Source organism: Hypanus sabinus, chromosome 11 (assembly GCF_030144855.1).
Source record: "Hypanus sabinus isolate sHypSab1 chromosome 11, sHypSab1.hap1, whole genome shotgun sequence".
Classification (NCBI taxonomy): domain Eukaryota; kingdom Metazoa; phylum Chordata; class Chondrichthyes; order Myliobatiformes; family Dasyatidae; genus Hypanus; species Hypanus sabinus.
The window spans coordinates 26686765-26702273 of record NC_082716.1 but is presented as its reverse complement, the minus strand read 5'-3'; the positions used below and the strand labels follow the sequence as shown (position 1 = coordinate 26702273).

Below are 15509 nucleotides of genomic sequence, written 5' to 3'. Positions count from 1 at the left end.
TGCTATATTCTGCCATCATATTTGACCTACCAGAATGAGCCATCTCACACTTATCTGGGTTAAACTCCATCTGCCACTTCTCAGCCCATTTTTGCATCCCGTTATAACCTCTGACAGCCCTCCACACTATCCACAACACCCCCAATCTTTGAGTCATCAGCAAATTTACTAACCCATCCCTCCATTTCCTCATCCAGATCATTTATAAGAATCACGAAGAGAAGGGGTCTCAGAACAGATCCCTGAGGCACACCACTGGTCATCAACCTCCATGCAGAATATGACCCAACTACAGCCACTCTTTGCCTTCTGTGGGCAAGCCAATTCCGGATCCACAGAGCAAGGTCTCCTTGGATCCCATGCCTCCTTACTTTCTCAATAAGCGTTGCATTGGGTATCTTATCAAATGCCTTGCTGAAATCCATTACACTAGATCTATTGCTCTACCTTCATTAACATGTTTAGTCACATCCTCAAAAAATTCAATCAGGCTCATAAGGCATGACCTGCCTTTGACAAAGCCAAGCTGACTAATCCTAATTATATTATGTCTCTCCAAATCCTGCATATCAGGATCTTCTCCATCAAATTCCCAACCACTTAAGTGAGAGTCACTGGTCTAACCTTCTAATTCCTCAGAACCTGACCCGTCCCCATTGATGATGCAAAGATCATTGCCAGAGGCTCAGCAATTTCCTCCCTCACCTCCCACAGTAGCCTGGGGTACATCTCCTCTGGTCCCGATGATTTATCCAAATTGATGTTTCTCAAAAGCTCCAGCACATCCTCTTTCTTAATGTGTACATGCTCAAGCTTTTCAGTCCACTCTACAATCATCTCTACAATCGCCAAGGTCCTTTTCTGTAATGAATACTGAAGCAAAGTATTCATTAAGTACCTCAGCTGCCTTTTCCAGTTCCATACTCACTTTTCCACTGTCGCACTTAATTGGTCCTATTCTCTTATGTTTTATCCTCTTGCTCTTCACATACTTGTAGAATGCCTTAGGGTTTTCCTTAATCCTGCTCACGAAGGCCTTCTATTGGCCCCCTCTGGCTCTCCTAATTTCATTCTTAAACTCCATCCTACTAGCTTTATAATGTTCTAGATCTCTATCATTACCTAATTTTTTGAACCTTTCGTAAGCTTCTTGACCAGATTTTCAACAGCCTTTGTACAGCATGGTCCTTGTACCCTACCATCCTTTTCCTGTCTCATTGGAACGTACCTATGTAGAATGCCATGCATATATCTGCTGAACATTTACCACATTTCTGCTGTACATTTGCCTGAGAACATCTGCTCCCAACTTATGCTTCCAAGTTCCTGCTTGATAGCTTCATATTTCCACTTACTTGAACTGAATGTTTTCCTGACTTGTCTGTTCCTGTCCCTCTCCAATTCTCCAAAAGGAGGTAGAATCGTGATCACTATCTTCAAAATGCTTTTCCACTGAGAGACCTGACACTTGATCAGGTTCATTTCCCAATACCAGATCAAGTACAGCCTCTCCTCCTGTAGGCTCTCCTGAACACACCTAGCAAGTTCCACCCCATCGAAACCTTTTGCTCCAGGAAGATACCAATCAATATTGGGGAAATTAAAATCTCCCATCACAACAACCCTTTTATTACTGCACCGTTCCAGAATCTGTCTCCCTATCTGCGCTTCGATGTCCTTGTAACTATTGGGTAGTCTATGAAAAACACCCAGTAGAGTTTTGGACTCCTTCCTGTTTCTAACTTCCACCCACAGAGACTCAGTAGAAAATCCCTCCATGACTTCCTCCTTTTCTGCAGCCGTGACACTATCTCTGATCAGCAGAGCCACGCTTCCACCTATTTTGCCTCCCTCCTTGTCCTTTCTGAAACACCTAAAGCCTGGACTCAAGTAGCCATTCCTGCCCTGAGCCATCCAAGTCTCTGTAATGGCCTCAACATCATAGCTCCAAGTACTGATCCACGCTCTAAGCTCATCCGCTTTGTTCATGATACTTCTTGCATTAAAATAGACATATGTCAAACTATCAGTCTGAGCGTGCTCTATCACCTGCCTATGCTCCCTCTCACACTGTCTCCATGCTTTCTCTATTTGTGAGCCAACCGCCCCTTCCTCCATCTCTTCAGTTTGGTTCCCACCCCTCATCAATTCTAGATTAAACTCTCCCCAATAGCCTTAGCAAACCTCCCTGACAAGATATTGGTTCCCCTCGGATTCAAGTGCAACTCGTCCTTTTTGTACAGGCCATGCTTGCCCCAAAAGACGTCCCAATGATCCAGAAATTGGAATCCCTGTCCCCTGCTCCAATCCCGCAGCCACACATTTATCCTCCGCCTTACTGTATTCCTATACTCACTGTCACGTGGCAGAGGTAGTAATCCCGAGATTACTACCCTTGCAGTCCTGCTTCTCAGCTTCTTTCCTAACTCCTTGTAGTCTGATTTCAGGGCCTCTTCCATTTTCCTACCTATTCCGTTGGTACCAAAATGTACCATGACCTCTGGCTGTTCACCTTCCCACTTCAGGATATCGTGGACGCGATCAGAAACATCCCGGACCCTGGCACCTAGGAGGAAAACTGCCGTTCACGTTTCTTTCCTGCATCCACAGAATTGCTTGTCTGACCCCCTAACTATAGAGTCCCCTATCACTGCTGCCATCCTCTTCCTTTCCCTACTCTTCTGAGTCACAAGGCCAGACTCTGTGCCAGAGGCGCGGCCACTGTTGCTTCCCCCAGGCATGTCCCCACCTCCCCAACAGTACTCAAACCGAAGTACTTACTGTTAAGCAGGACAGCCACAGGGGTACTCTCTAGTACCTGCCTCTGGTCCTTCCCCCTCCTGACCGTTACGCGGGGCCTGGGTGTGACTACTTGTCTCCTCTCCATCACCTCCTCACTTTCCGTGACCAGACAAAGGTCTTTGAGCTGCATCTCCAGTTCCCTAACCTGGTCCCTAAGGAGCTGCAGCTCAACACACCTGATGCAGATGTGGCCATCTGGGAGGCTGGGAGTCTATTATTCTAATCTCTTTATTATATTTGCATTCCATAAATGAGTACAGGTTAGTTGGTCACATGGGTGTAATTGGTATGGATTGGAAGGGCCTATTACAGTATTGTTTCTCTATAGACCATTCTCCTTATGATTATCTACTTAATCCCTCCCATGTACAGCTCCCTCTCTCTCTCTTACAATCCTTTATAAATTCCATTGCTTGTCCAATTTTATATGACTGGAGACATTATATATTAAAAGAATCAAACAGTTCATCTGATTCAGATGAATCAAATCTCTTCACTTTTAAGTGCTTAAGGTAATACACAACTAAACGTGAGTAAAAATACATCTAATGACTTTGTATGTCATCATCAGCATTACAGGACTTGCAATTATTGCAACAAATTAAAACTAATTTATAAATTACTTCAAAGAGGCATGCCTGAAATTTTGCTATAAATTAAAAATAATTACATTTTTAGGCATTGAACCAGGTTTCAACCTCTTACAATAGACAGCCAGAAAGATTGGCATACTGGTGATTCTGAATTTTTGTACTATGATTGTCACGTTGTGACATTATTCTTGCATTTATTCCTAGAGTAGCATGTTGAATTCTCAATCTGCATTCCTAGCAATTGTGTCAAGTGTAGAGATTCATAGCAGACTGCACGTAGTGATAATGCTCAAGCTAATGAGAGTTGCTAGGGATCATACAGTTATAAGTGGCTACGACTGAATTTATGGACATAATTAGAATATAACTATCTGTTATGCACTGCTGTTTTCTAGAGAAACTGTTTTGCTTTTAGAGAGCAAAATTTTCCATGGTTTCTATTTCCTTCCTGCTTTACGTAAATTAACTAGTTTGTGGTGAATTATATTCCCTGCCCCAGCTCCAACTCATTAGCTGATACATTATTGTCAATGCTCTGTTCATATAAATATCCCTAAACTATTCCATATTCCCTAAACTGCACAAATACCATCCCTACTTTAGAGCCAGGATATTAAAGGGCACCAGAGAGTTATTTTGAATAACTGATGAGAATTTTCCCCTCACCGTGTGGAAGGGGTATACCTGTACCTCATTCGTTCAATGTGTTGCACAATAGTTGCTTGAGTATGGTTATTTTCTGGAGTATTTAGTGATGTTAACTTCTCCCAGCTGCACTGATAACTCTTCCAGTTCCTCTAAATTTAGAAAGGAACATGTATCCCTCGTGAATGGAAGTGCAAAGAATCACGTCAATTCATTTATGATTGATCTGAAATGTTTACCAGTTCTTTCTTCAATTGCATTGCAGCATTTTCAATTTTTATTAACTGGTATTTGCACTCCAAAGTCAATGTTGTTTTACGTCAAGAAGGACTGGAAATGTCTCTGAGGCAATTGATTTTTGAGCTCAGCAGAATGAACCATTTAAACAATTAGAAAATGCTGATTTCATCACACGTTCTTTCAAATGACCCTCAACCGCTTCACACAGGTCACAGCGATACACTGGGAAATGTTACTAGTGATCTATTAAAATGTTTGCCTTCTGAATTGTACTGAATCTAATGCAATAGGTAATGCATTACCTACAGTCTACTAGTCGACTTTACAGACAAACTGCTCAGAATGTGAGAGATTTTTTTGGGAGGTATGAAATAGTGAGATTGTAAACCCTGTTGAAAAATAGTTACTATTTGCTGCTTCTAGGACAAATACAGATGAGTTCTTTTGGAATACATTTGTAGAAAGTAGCCCTTGGATGCTATGGTTCCAATCTCATTAATATGGATGTAGAGGGAGTCAAGTAGGCTATCCCCATGTATATTGCAGAAGCATTCCACTGGCTGCAAAATGAGCAATGTCAATATACTTCGTTCTTTCAAGTAAACATATTTCAGTGTATGAATTCTAGAAGTTGACCGCTATTGAACCTGAAATGCTTCAATGAATAGTCTTTCACTGCTTTTCTGTGGTTTAATATTATTGAATGATGTTGGCAGTTCCCTTCATAGTATTAAGACAGGAGATTCGTCAGGAAATCCCGAGTAGCACACACAGAATGCTGGGGGAACTCAGCAGGTCGGGCAACATCGATGGAGAGGAATAAAGAGCTGAAATTTCAGGTCAAGACCCTTCATCAAGAGTAGACGCCTCATAGCATTAATGTTTCAGCTACTAATGGTGAATTTTGATATGTAGTCTTGCTGATAATTATAATTACTCCTAACCTAGTGTGTTGCAGTAGAACTAAGGGAGGTTATAAGCATATGAGAGAGAGTAGGACGTAAGTAGGGAGTGGAACCTGCTTCAAAAGTACAACAGTTATACCAGTGGCCAAGAAGACTAGGCTGAGCTACTTCAATGGCTATCATCTAGTAGTACTCACATCTATGGTGATGGTGCTTTAAAAGGTGAGTTATGGCTAGAATGAACTCCTGCCTCAGCAAGGACCTGGACCTACTGCAATTTGCATATCACTACAATAGGTCAATGGCAGGCTTTTCTACGTAGTCTGGACAATACAAATACCTATGTCAGGATGTTGTTTATTGACTACAGCTCAGTATTTAACTGCCGTGGTGCCTCAAAAATTTAGCGTCCGTCATTAAGGAACCTGATCATCCAGCTCATGCCCTCTTCTCATTGCTACCATCAGGAAGGAGGTACAGGAGCTTGAAGACACACACTCAATGATTCAGGTACAGTTTCTTCCTCTCTGCCATCCAGTTTCTGAAAGGGCACTGAACCAATGTATGTGACCTCAATACTTTTTATTTCTTTTTTTTAATGCACTACTTATTTAAGTTAAATATTTAGTATATATATTCATACTGTAATTCAGTTTTTTCTATTATTATGTATTACATTGTACTGTTGTTGCAAAATTATCAAATTTCACGACATATGCCATAATATTAACCCTGATTCTGATTATGAAATGATAGGATTGTTCTGAGAGCTAGTGTGGACTTAATGGGCCGAATGTTCTCCTTCCATATTGCAAGAAAATATGAAAAATACATTTAAATATTTTCACAAAATGCTTTAAAATGACCCTGATAAGTCAATTGAAAGAACCTTATATTTTACTCAAATTTTAAATGTTTATAGTATATTAGACATAAACTTAACTATCAGAATCTTGAATGAGAGGGGTAACTTAACTCGCCTCGTTATTGAACTGTTCCCACAACCTATGGACTCACTTTCAAGAATTCTTCATCTCATATTCCGATTTATTGCTTATTTATTTATTTTTTATTATTTTTATTATTTTTCTCTTTTATATTTGCTTTTTTTTTTGTCTTTTGTACGTTGGCTGTTTGTCCATTCTATTGTATGCAGTCTTTAATTGATTCTATTGTTTCTTGGACTTACCATGTATGCCTGCAAGAAAAGAAATCTCAGGTTTGTATACGGTGATATATTGTCCTTTGATAATAAATTTACTTTGAATTCATGCAACAGAACAGAATTAAATTAATTTATTTCTACTATAACACAGGATGCGAATAACCTCAACACAGTATGGTATTTTATTCAATGAACATTAAATCCAAAATTATTAGTCATGATTAGATTCTGATTTAATTTAAATGCTGGGCTGATGGATTCCATGTCTTCAGGGTAAACAGCTTGTCGTTGGCTGCTTTTCAGTTCTTGCGAAGTGCACTAGTGCCATACAGTGGTAGAAAGAATGTTTAGTGCTAACCTACTGTTTGTGCTATGGGCTAGAAATCATTCACGCTGGGAAAGGCAGACTGAACGCAGTGCACAGTGGCTCAGCTTGTGTTGAATTAGTTATTAATCTACTTGGTACTAATGCAAGAAGCCCACCCACCAATCAAAAAATCCTTTGTTACATGCCATTATACCTTGCGCGTTTAATGCAATGAAAGCCCTTTCCTCTGCTCACTGTACCATTGTAGAGCAAGGGCAAGGTCATGCGGTAGGTGGTGAAGAGAAGCTCAAGGATAAGCAAGTAGAGAGTGATACCGTGGGTGTGTGGGTAAGGGTAATAGTGAGACAATGTGTGAAAACTAAAGTTGAGTGGAAGTCAGGTGTCAGGGTCAGAGAGAGGTGCGTGAAGCTGTTCAGTTGGTTTAGGGGAGGCTGGGGGCAAGGAGGAGCCAGGGCAATTTTTTTCACTGAAAGGCAGGCTCCCAGGCTACACTGCATGGACAGGAGAGTGGCTAGGCTCCCTGAAGGTAACCTCGTGTTCATTTAGAAAGCTGCTGCCATACAAATTCACGTGGGAGTGAATCCTGTGGAGGTGGTATCCGGTGGCATATTGTAACTTACTGCATGCCACTCTGCACATGCACAATTGCCTCCGTGCATGAGCACATCAGCAAACCCAGAAGAAACTCCCTAAGCTCGAGTTTGATGTACTATGTTGGTGATGGGTGAATGCAATTGGTTTTCTGATGAAGTTGCACCTGAAACCTGCAGAAATGTTATATGCTACAACAGGCCACAGTTGGAAGATAGTCAGAAAACATCAACCTGCATGAATGCCATTGCTCTGATAGCCACTTAACAAGCACTACACTGTAAAAGATTTTATAAAGGGAGAAGCGATTTGACTCCTTTGCCTGAAGGTAATGCAGTTATCAATCTCACAGCATGGCAAACCACAAAGTAGAACAAAGTAATTAAAAACAGATTGCTAAGATGGCCTCAGAGACTGCTGGAGACATTTTACAAACTTCTGCTCGAAGAAATCGTGCAGTGCAGGAAATCAAGCCCTGAATCGACTTTGAAGATAAGTCGCTGAAGTGGTTTCTTTCGATTTGTTTACACTCGCCTGATGTAGAGGAATTATTTTTATTGAACAAGGAGTTTATGATCAAGGCATAAAAGTTAGAGCTAAGTCACTTAAGAGTGAAGTTAACAAAACAAGTTAACACACAAATGTCCTGACGAAGGGTCTTGGCCCAAAACATTGGTTTTTTATTCTTATTCATAGATGCTGCCTGATCTGCTGAGTTCCTCCAGATTTTGTGTGTGACTCTACACACAAAGGCTGTCCCAATACTTCCTCCCTCTCTCCACTGACTTTCAGTAGCACCTGTCACTTGTGTACTTAGACCAAGTTTAGCTCAGGATTGCTACAGAAGGGAACTCTTTTAATCAGTTGCGTCATGCAATCCTGCAGGGGCAAATTACTTCATAAATCTATTCTCTGAACAGAGCAGATATAGTCTATCTACAGAAAACGGAACAACCATCTTTAGAGAGAGAGAAAAAAAGTCACATATAAGCAATCAAATATTTTAATTATTCCAAATCATATATAAAAATTGTTAAGAAAACATTGTTTTCAAATGGAAAAGGTATGTGTTTGATGAGTGTATTAACTGAAGTATACACTTAATTTTAAGCTGGCAGTGAATTGGCTGCACTCATTCCAAACACGTCATCAGGAAAGTTATTTGAATGACTGCATTACTTAATATGTTTGTGCAGCTATTAGAATTGGTTGTACAGTACTTGTCAACGTTTAAATATAGGAGTAGAATTTGACATATTTTCCATATTAATCATTTTAATTTCAGTGCTTCCTGTTATTGAGAAAGTCACAAAAGAAATTAAAAGTAGGAACTTTATATTAATGGAAAGCCAGTTAGTTGAAACACCCTCTTATGCGTGATTCATATTTATCACACAATGGCCATAGCATTCTGTCAATGGGTTAAAGAAACATTTTAACCTTCGAATATTTTACAAAACAGAACATGGTCTAATTTTATCCTTGGAAGACCAAAACATTCTGCAATACTTCTCAAATAATAAACTTCATTACTCAAGCTAGCTTACTTTTTTTAATTTATAGATTCAGGACCCTAATGCCATGTAATATTGATAGCAACATGAGTTATTTTATCCCTTTTTGTAACAGCAACCTTGAGTAACTTTCAGCCTTGTATAACTAAGCTGCAAAGGAATTCAAACTATCTTCTGCAGCAGCCGTGGCTGAATAATCCTCAGCTTCCTGAAAACACTCCAAAGAAATGAAGCAACAAGAAGCTTGCAGCCCCGGACAAGGTTAGGTATCCTGCAGCTCACTGCGACCACTGGGCAGGAGTGATGCATCTAAACATAATCATTACCATCACAATTTACTGTTAACTCACTCTTAGAAATCATACATTTTCTAGCACATGGATTAAACTAATAGGGTAAGTGTAAAACATTCAATCATTCTTTGCTATACTCTTCCATTGCGCAGTGTACAATATATTTGAAAGGAATTAATAGTATGCTATCTGTACTATTAGAGCCACTGGAGAATAGTCCCCGTCAAAGATGAAATAAATGGAGCAGAGTCCATAACAGAGTAGAGAATAGATGGAGTATGCCTGACTGATGGGATAACTACATTCCTTGAGCAAGATTGCTTTTTTATCAGCTTTGTGCACATACAGGTTATGTTGCTAAACTTTATGTTTTAAAACAAAAAAAATATAACTATCAGATTGAATCACTCTGGTCCATGAAATTTAATACATCTATTTTTATTTTAGAACATAGAACGTAGAGCACTGTACAGGTCTTTTGGCCCATAATATTGTGCCAACTTTTTAACCTACTCCAAAATCAATCTGATGTACCCCTCCCACATACACCACATGTTCCTCTCACCTGTATGCCTATCTAAGAGTGTCTTAAATGTCCCTAATGTGTCTGTCTTTACCATCCTTGCTGGCAACACATTTCATGCACTCACTACTCTCTGTGTAAAAAGGACCTGCCTCTGATATCCCCACCCCAATACATTACTCCAATCCCCTTAAAATTATCCCCTCTCATTAGTACTTTCTGCCCTGTAAAAAAAGGCACTGGCTGTCTACTCTATCTATGTTTTTTACCATCTGAAACACATCTATCAAGTCATTACTCATTCTTCTCCACTCCAAATTGAAAAGCCCTAGCTTGATCAGCCTTTCTTCATAATACACACTCTCTAGTGTATGCGGCATTGTGGTAAATCTACTCTGTACCCTCTCTAAAACTTCGACATCCTTCCTATAATGGAGTGACCAGAACTGAACACAATATTGCCATAATGGTCTAACCATAGTTTTATAGAGCTGCAAAGTTATCTTGTGGCTCTTTTATTCAACTGCCTAACTAATGAAGGCCAACACACCACGTGCCTTCTTAACCACCCTATCAACTTGTGCTGCAACTTCAAGGGATCTGTGGATACGGACTCCAAGACCCCTCTGTTCCTCCACATTGTTAAGAATCCTGTACTCTGCCTTCAAGTTCAACCTTTGGAAGTGAATCACTTCACACTTCTCCAGATAGACTTCCATCTACCACCTCTCAGCTCAGCTCTGCATCCTATCAACGTCCCACTGTAACCTGTGACAGCCTTCTACACAATCCACAGCACCACACCAACTTTCGCGTTTTAGTTCCAGAGAAACTAAGTATTCTAAATAAAGACAAAACTATGTGTTAAGCTTGAACCACCATTGTGGAATGGCCCAATTTTGCTAATGCCAATCAGAAATAATATTGGGTAGAGGGTAAAATCAGCACATGACTCCCCAGCCCGTTATAAAAAAAGGAATATGGGCCGAAGGGCCTGTATTGAGCAGTCTTGTTAAATGTTCTATATTTAAGTGGAATTTCCATTTTAGTAATGGAGTTACAAGCTGTACCCGTACATCTCTAGCTTACCGGAGAATCTTTTGTTCCATTTGCTTGGATTGGTGCTGGTCTTCTAGATGCTGCTTTCTTATTGCCTCTTGTTCTTGAGGAGTGATGTTGACCACTCCTTCCAGAAGCCATTGTTCCCTCAAAGACTTTGACTGTTCAGAACAGCACAGTGTTAGAATTTTTCAGTATTAGCACAATGCATTTTATTGTTTGCATTCAGTAACTTTCCAACAAAGTTTGGCTTCATTCTGAGGTCACCATGAGTAGACCTTCTGGCCACTGGTCTAGAAGGTGAAAGCACTTAGGAGGAGGGAAAAAAAAATCACCTGCACATTTAGTAAGATCATAAGAGACCTGATTTTCATCTCAGCTCTACTTTCTAATCTACCCTTCGTTAACTTTCACTCCCTTATTTATCAAGAATCTATTTCAGCTTTTAAAAAGATTTAAAGACTGTGCTTGAGGAGGAGACTTCCATATAATCATGATGCTGTGAGGGGACATATTTTTGCAGTCTCACTGCATGAGGTTGGAGACCTCTTAGTTTTAAACAGCCTAGAGCCACCCTCTCCATGTCCACCCTGTCAGAGCTCCTCTGGGTCTCATATTTTTGGATTGAATCTTCCTGCATTCTGACTGATAAGAGGAGTAGTCTTCATCCATTTCTGTTACTCTGTCCTTTCATCCTCCTCCAGCCTTGATTTTCTTTATGTTGCATGGACAAAATGTTTTTCAACTGGAGGAAGAGCTATTTCAGAGTAACAATAACTGATACTTATTGTAGCAAAAATTTCCTGAGGCAGCTTCATAGAGGGTTCACAGTGATCAGAAAGTCTGATAGACATCTTTATTTTACTTTGGCCAATCTATAAACCAGATCAATGTTGATCTAAATTGATTGGTAAACAAAATCACTAATAACAGTGTGAACGGCCAGATCAACTAACTGAATGGAAAGTCCAAACTGAATCTATCTGTTCAGATCTCATTAATCTTTAATGCTTCATTGAATGCAATGCTTCTTCACACATTTATCCATTCCTCCATGGACAAAAAAAACCCAGAACATTTGTTAACTGTTGTACCTTTAAATGCTTAAGCTTCAGCTTCTCCTCATCCACTTCAAACCGTTGTCTTGTGATTTTCTCCTGGATTTTCCTCTTTTCCTGCAAAGTTAGAATTGAAATGTGAGAATGCTGTCCAGCCATTTTAATTAGCTTTCTAATGCTACATGGTAAAGCTGTGCATATTGAAGATGGACGCCTTTCCTCACTGAATAGTGTAACATTCCATAGTATAAACATATATATTAATTATTATCCCTTTTCACTCTTTAATATCACTCTTTACTGGGAAACCATATAATTTCTAGCACAATAATTAAACTAATTGGGTAACTGTAAAATTTCAGTAATTTTTTTCTCTATTATCTCACTATGAAGTGCATAATGCCTGATATTGTGGCTGTATTTTGTCATTAAAGTTATTTTAATTTGACGTATAATACTGATTTTCTTATGTGCTTTAGTTTGTTTATCAACATAACCATCTTGATTGTTTTTGAAGGTAACATTAGTGATGCTGTATTATTCAGGAGGTGGGAGTCAGAGATTCTTGGTGTCTTACATGTTAAAAGATACGAAGAGAGCTGGCAGAAAACACGCGGGACGGATTTCCATCTCAACGCTGCTCTTGTGGTCACACATGCAGCTCATATCCACTTATCCACTTATAGTGCACATAAATTCAGTTTGCAAAGGAAACTGTTCAGTCACATGTTTTGATTACAGAGGAATACGTGAAACCAAAACCAGAAGCGGGAGACTTGCAGATACTTGAATCTGGAGCAACACTCTATCTGCTGCAGGAAGACAGCAGGCTGAGAGCAGGCTCAGAGGGTGGAGGGGTAGTTGAGGAGGAAAGAAACCATAAACATTTCAAGTTGAAACCCTGCATCAACACTGCCTGACTCTTCCCCTGCCCTGTAACACTTGTCCTTCACCACCACCCAGTCCTCAGCAGTTCAGGCAGCATCTGAAGGGGAATAAATAGTTAATATTTTGGAAAGTTAACAGCCCGAATCTCAACTGGTTATTCCCTCCATAGATGCTGCCTGACCTGCTGAGTTCCTCCAGTGTTTTATGTGTGTAGCTCTGGATTTCCAGCTTCTGCAGAACCTCTTGTGTTTAGAACCTAAACAGTCCTTCCAGGTGAGGCAAAAGTTCACGTGGATTTCTTTCAATCTCGTCGATTGCATTTGGTGCTCCCCATGTAGCCTCCTCTATATTGGTGAGAACAAACACAGACTCAGTCACTGTTTTGCAGACCACCTACACTCAATTTGCAATGAGAGAATAATAACAGTAGGATAGAAGGTGTTGTTATGCCTGGTGGTGTGTGCTTTCAGACTTTTGTATCCTCTTCCCAATGGGAGAGGGGAGAAAAGAGAGGGTCCAGGGTGGGTGGGGTCTTTGCTTAAGCTGACTGCTTTACTGAGGGATCGCGAAGTATAGATGGAGCCCATAGAGGGGAGGCTGGTTTTCATGATGTGTCGAGCTGTGTCCACAACGTTCTGTGGTGTCTTGCGGTCACATGTAGAGCAGTTGCCATACCAAGCCTTTATGCATCCAGGTAGAATGCTTTCCATGGTGCATCAGTAAAAGTTGTTAAGAGTTGACAAAGACTTGCTGAATTTCTTCAGCCTCCTGCTGAAGTTGAGGAGATGGTGCATTTTCATCACTGTGACATCAAGGTAGTTGCACCAGGACAGGGTTTTGGTCTGAAATGTCAGCAACGTCCTTCTTTGTTCCAGTGCCACTCAACCCTTGGTGTTCCTCCAGCAGATTGTGGTCTGCTCCAAAAGCAGGGGTTGGCAACTGCCCCTCACACCTACAGTGTCATTAAATATGATCCTGGCCAATGTGCCTCAGGCCTCAGCTCTTACAGTGTGCCAAATCCACATAACCCAGAATTCCTCAGTCTGCCAAAAATGTATGATATCTACCTTCTCTCTAAATACCCCCAGTGACCTAACATATACAGCACACTGGGGTAAAGAATTCCAGAGATTCACTGCCCTCTGTGTGAAATAATTCTTGCACATTTCAGTTTTGAATGACTCCTCTTTTACTCTTTTATCTTACAAGTACGTCCTCTCATTCAAGTCACTCCCACTAGTGGAAACATGTCAGTACCAACCTGGTCATGCTTCTGATATTCATGTCTGTGGTAACTTATACTTTACAAAAAGACCACTCGACAACTTAATGGCCAAAAGAGCATCTTTATCTGGGACGGGAAATGATATTTACAATACAGAGGCTTCCAGGTACCTCGTGCGGCCTGGGTGGAGGAACTATATACAATGCATACCGGGAGTAAAAAGAGCGGAAGAGAAGACCCCGCCAACCCTGGATCCCGCCTCTTGCTACCACAGCTTCCTGATTAGTATTAACTTACTTTTAATAATACTCACATTACAACAATGTCCCCTTATTCAGGATCAGATTTAATATCAGCAGTAGACATTGTGAAATTTGTCCTGTTTGTGACAGCAGTTCATAGTATTAGAGAAAAAACACTGTGCATTACAGTAAATATATATATATATATATATATATATAATAGTTAAATTAAAATTAAATAAGTAGTGCAAAAGTAAAAATAAACTAGTGAGGTCGAGATCAATGTCCATTTTGAAATCAGATGGCCGAGGGGAAGGAGCTGTTCCTGAATTGTTGAATACAGGCTCCTATATCTCCTTCCTTATGGTAGCAATGAGAAGAAGGCATGTCCTGGGTGATGTGGGATGAGTTTCTACTAAACTCTAAAGAATATAGATCCAAATCCTTTACCTGCTTGTGACAGAGCAACACGCTGACCCTGAGGATTCCATCCTACAGTGTATCTTTGGACTGTTTACAACGCTAGTATATCATTTCTTCAGCCTGCATACTCTACTCCAGGTGAGGCCTCTCTAACACCTTTATGATTACGTAACATTTCTCTCTTTCTAAACTGCAGTTCCACTTGCAACAACAGTCAGCAAAAGCTCTTTGTAGCCAAAACAGCTTTTCTGAAGTTTAGCTTCAGTTGTAAAGAATTGGATGACTGCTTAAAGAATAAAATGCTTAAGATAAAATCTTCACACATAAATATGTTTTACCATTCTAATAGTTAAAAAACACTCAACTGTCATTGAAAACATTATCAAGCATTTTTACCTCATAAGGGAAATGCTGTATATTAGTAAAGAGATCTTAGCATAGCATTTGGTAAAGTGAGTTAATTATCCTGACCATGAGAGCACCACAGTTAACCACAGAAATACAGACTTCATTTCATAAAACTAATTTTATGCCGTTAACAGTTATTCATTTAATAAGGGTACTTATCTGTAAAATGATAGCAAAAAGAATTTGTGCATGGAAATTTAATTTTCTTCACACATTTTTATCCATTCATTAGTCACTCATTTAATTGGATATGACTGAATTAAATTTGCCTGAAATCCACAGTAATGAATTTCCATATCAGTAAAGACCTAACTGCGAATAAAACTAAAATTTAAAAGACCGTGCATAATTGGTCCATACGTGGCTAATTGGTGTCTTTAGAGAGTTTGAATCTTGAACCTATTTCTAAAAGATATAAAAGGCTGTTTTGGAGGATATGTAAACAAAACAGTTAAAAGGATTATACCAGGTTGCAGGACGTTACATTAAGAGGAGATGGCTCTGTTGTCTAGGGAGAAACAATGACTCTAAGGGGGTGTACTTGATGTGTGGTAGGAGACTTCAACTGTGCCAGTTTATCCTTTATTAATTCTATTAACAATCCCAC

General features: G+C 39.9%; 1 protein-coding gene across 9 annotated transcripts in view; it reads right to left on the bottom strand.

Moving 5' to 3' along the window:
* The window catches only part of LOC132401776 (paralemmin-2-like), a 128664-nt gene that overhangs the window by 20024 nt on the left and 93131 nt on the right, over positions 1 to 15509 (bottom strand). For all 9 annotated transcript variants that reach the window (XR_009514703.1, XR_009514704.1, XR_009514705.1 and 6 more), the window contains 2 exons: positions 11753 to 11833; positions 10689 to 10819 (listed from right to left, as the gene is read on the bottom strand). Coding sequence is in view for 6 of the 9 variants with exons in the window: in XM_059983969.1 (XP_059839952.1) it covers positions 10689 to 10819; positions 11753 to 11833 (212 nt within the window). In the remaining 3 variants the exon portion in view is untranslated. The remainder of the gene's footprint in view (positions 1 to 10688; positions 10820 to 11752; positions 11834 to 15509) is intronic.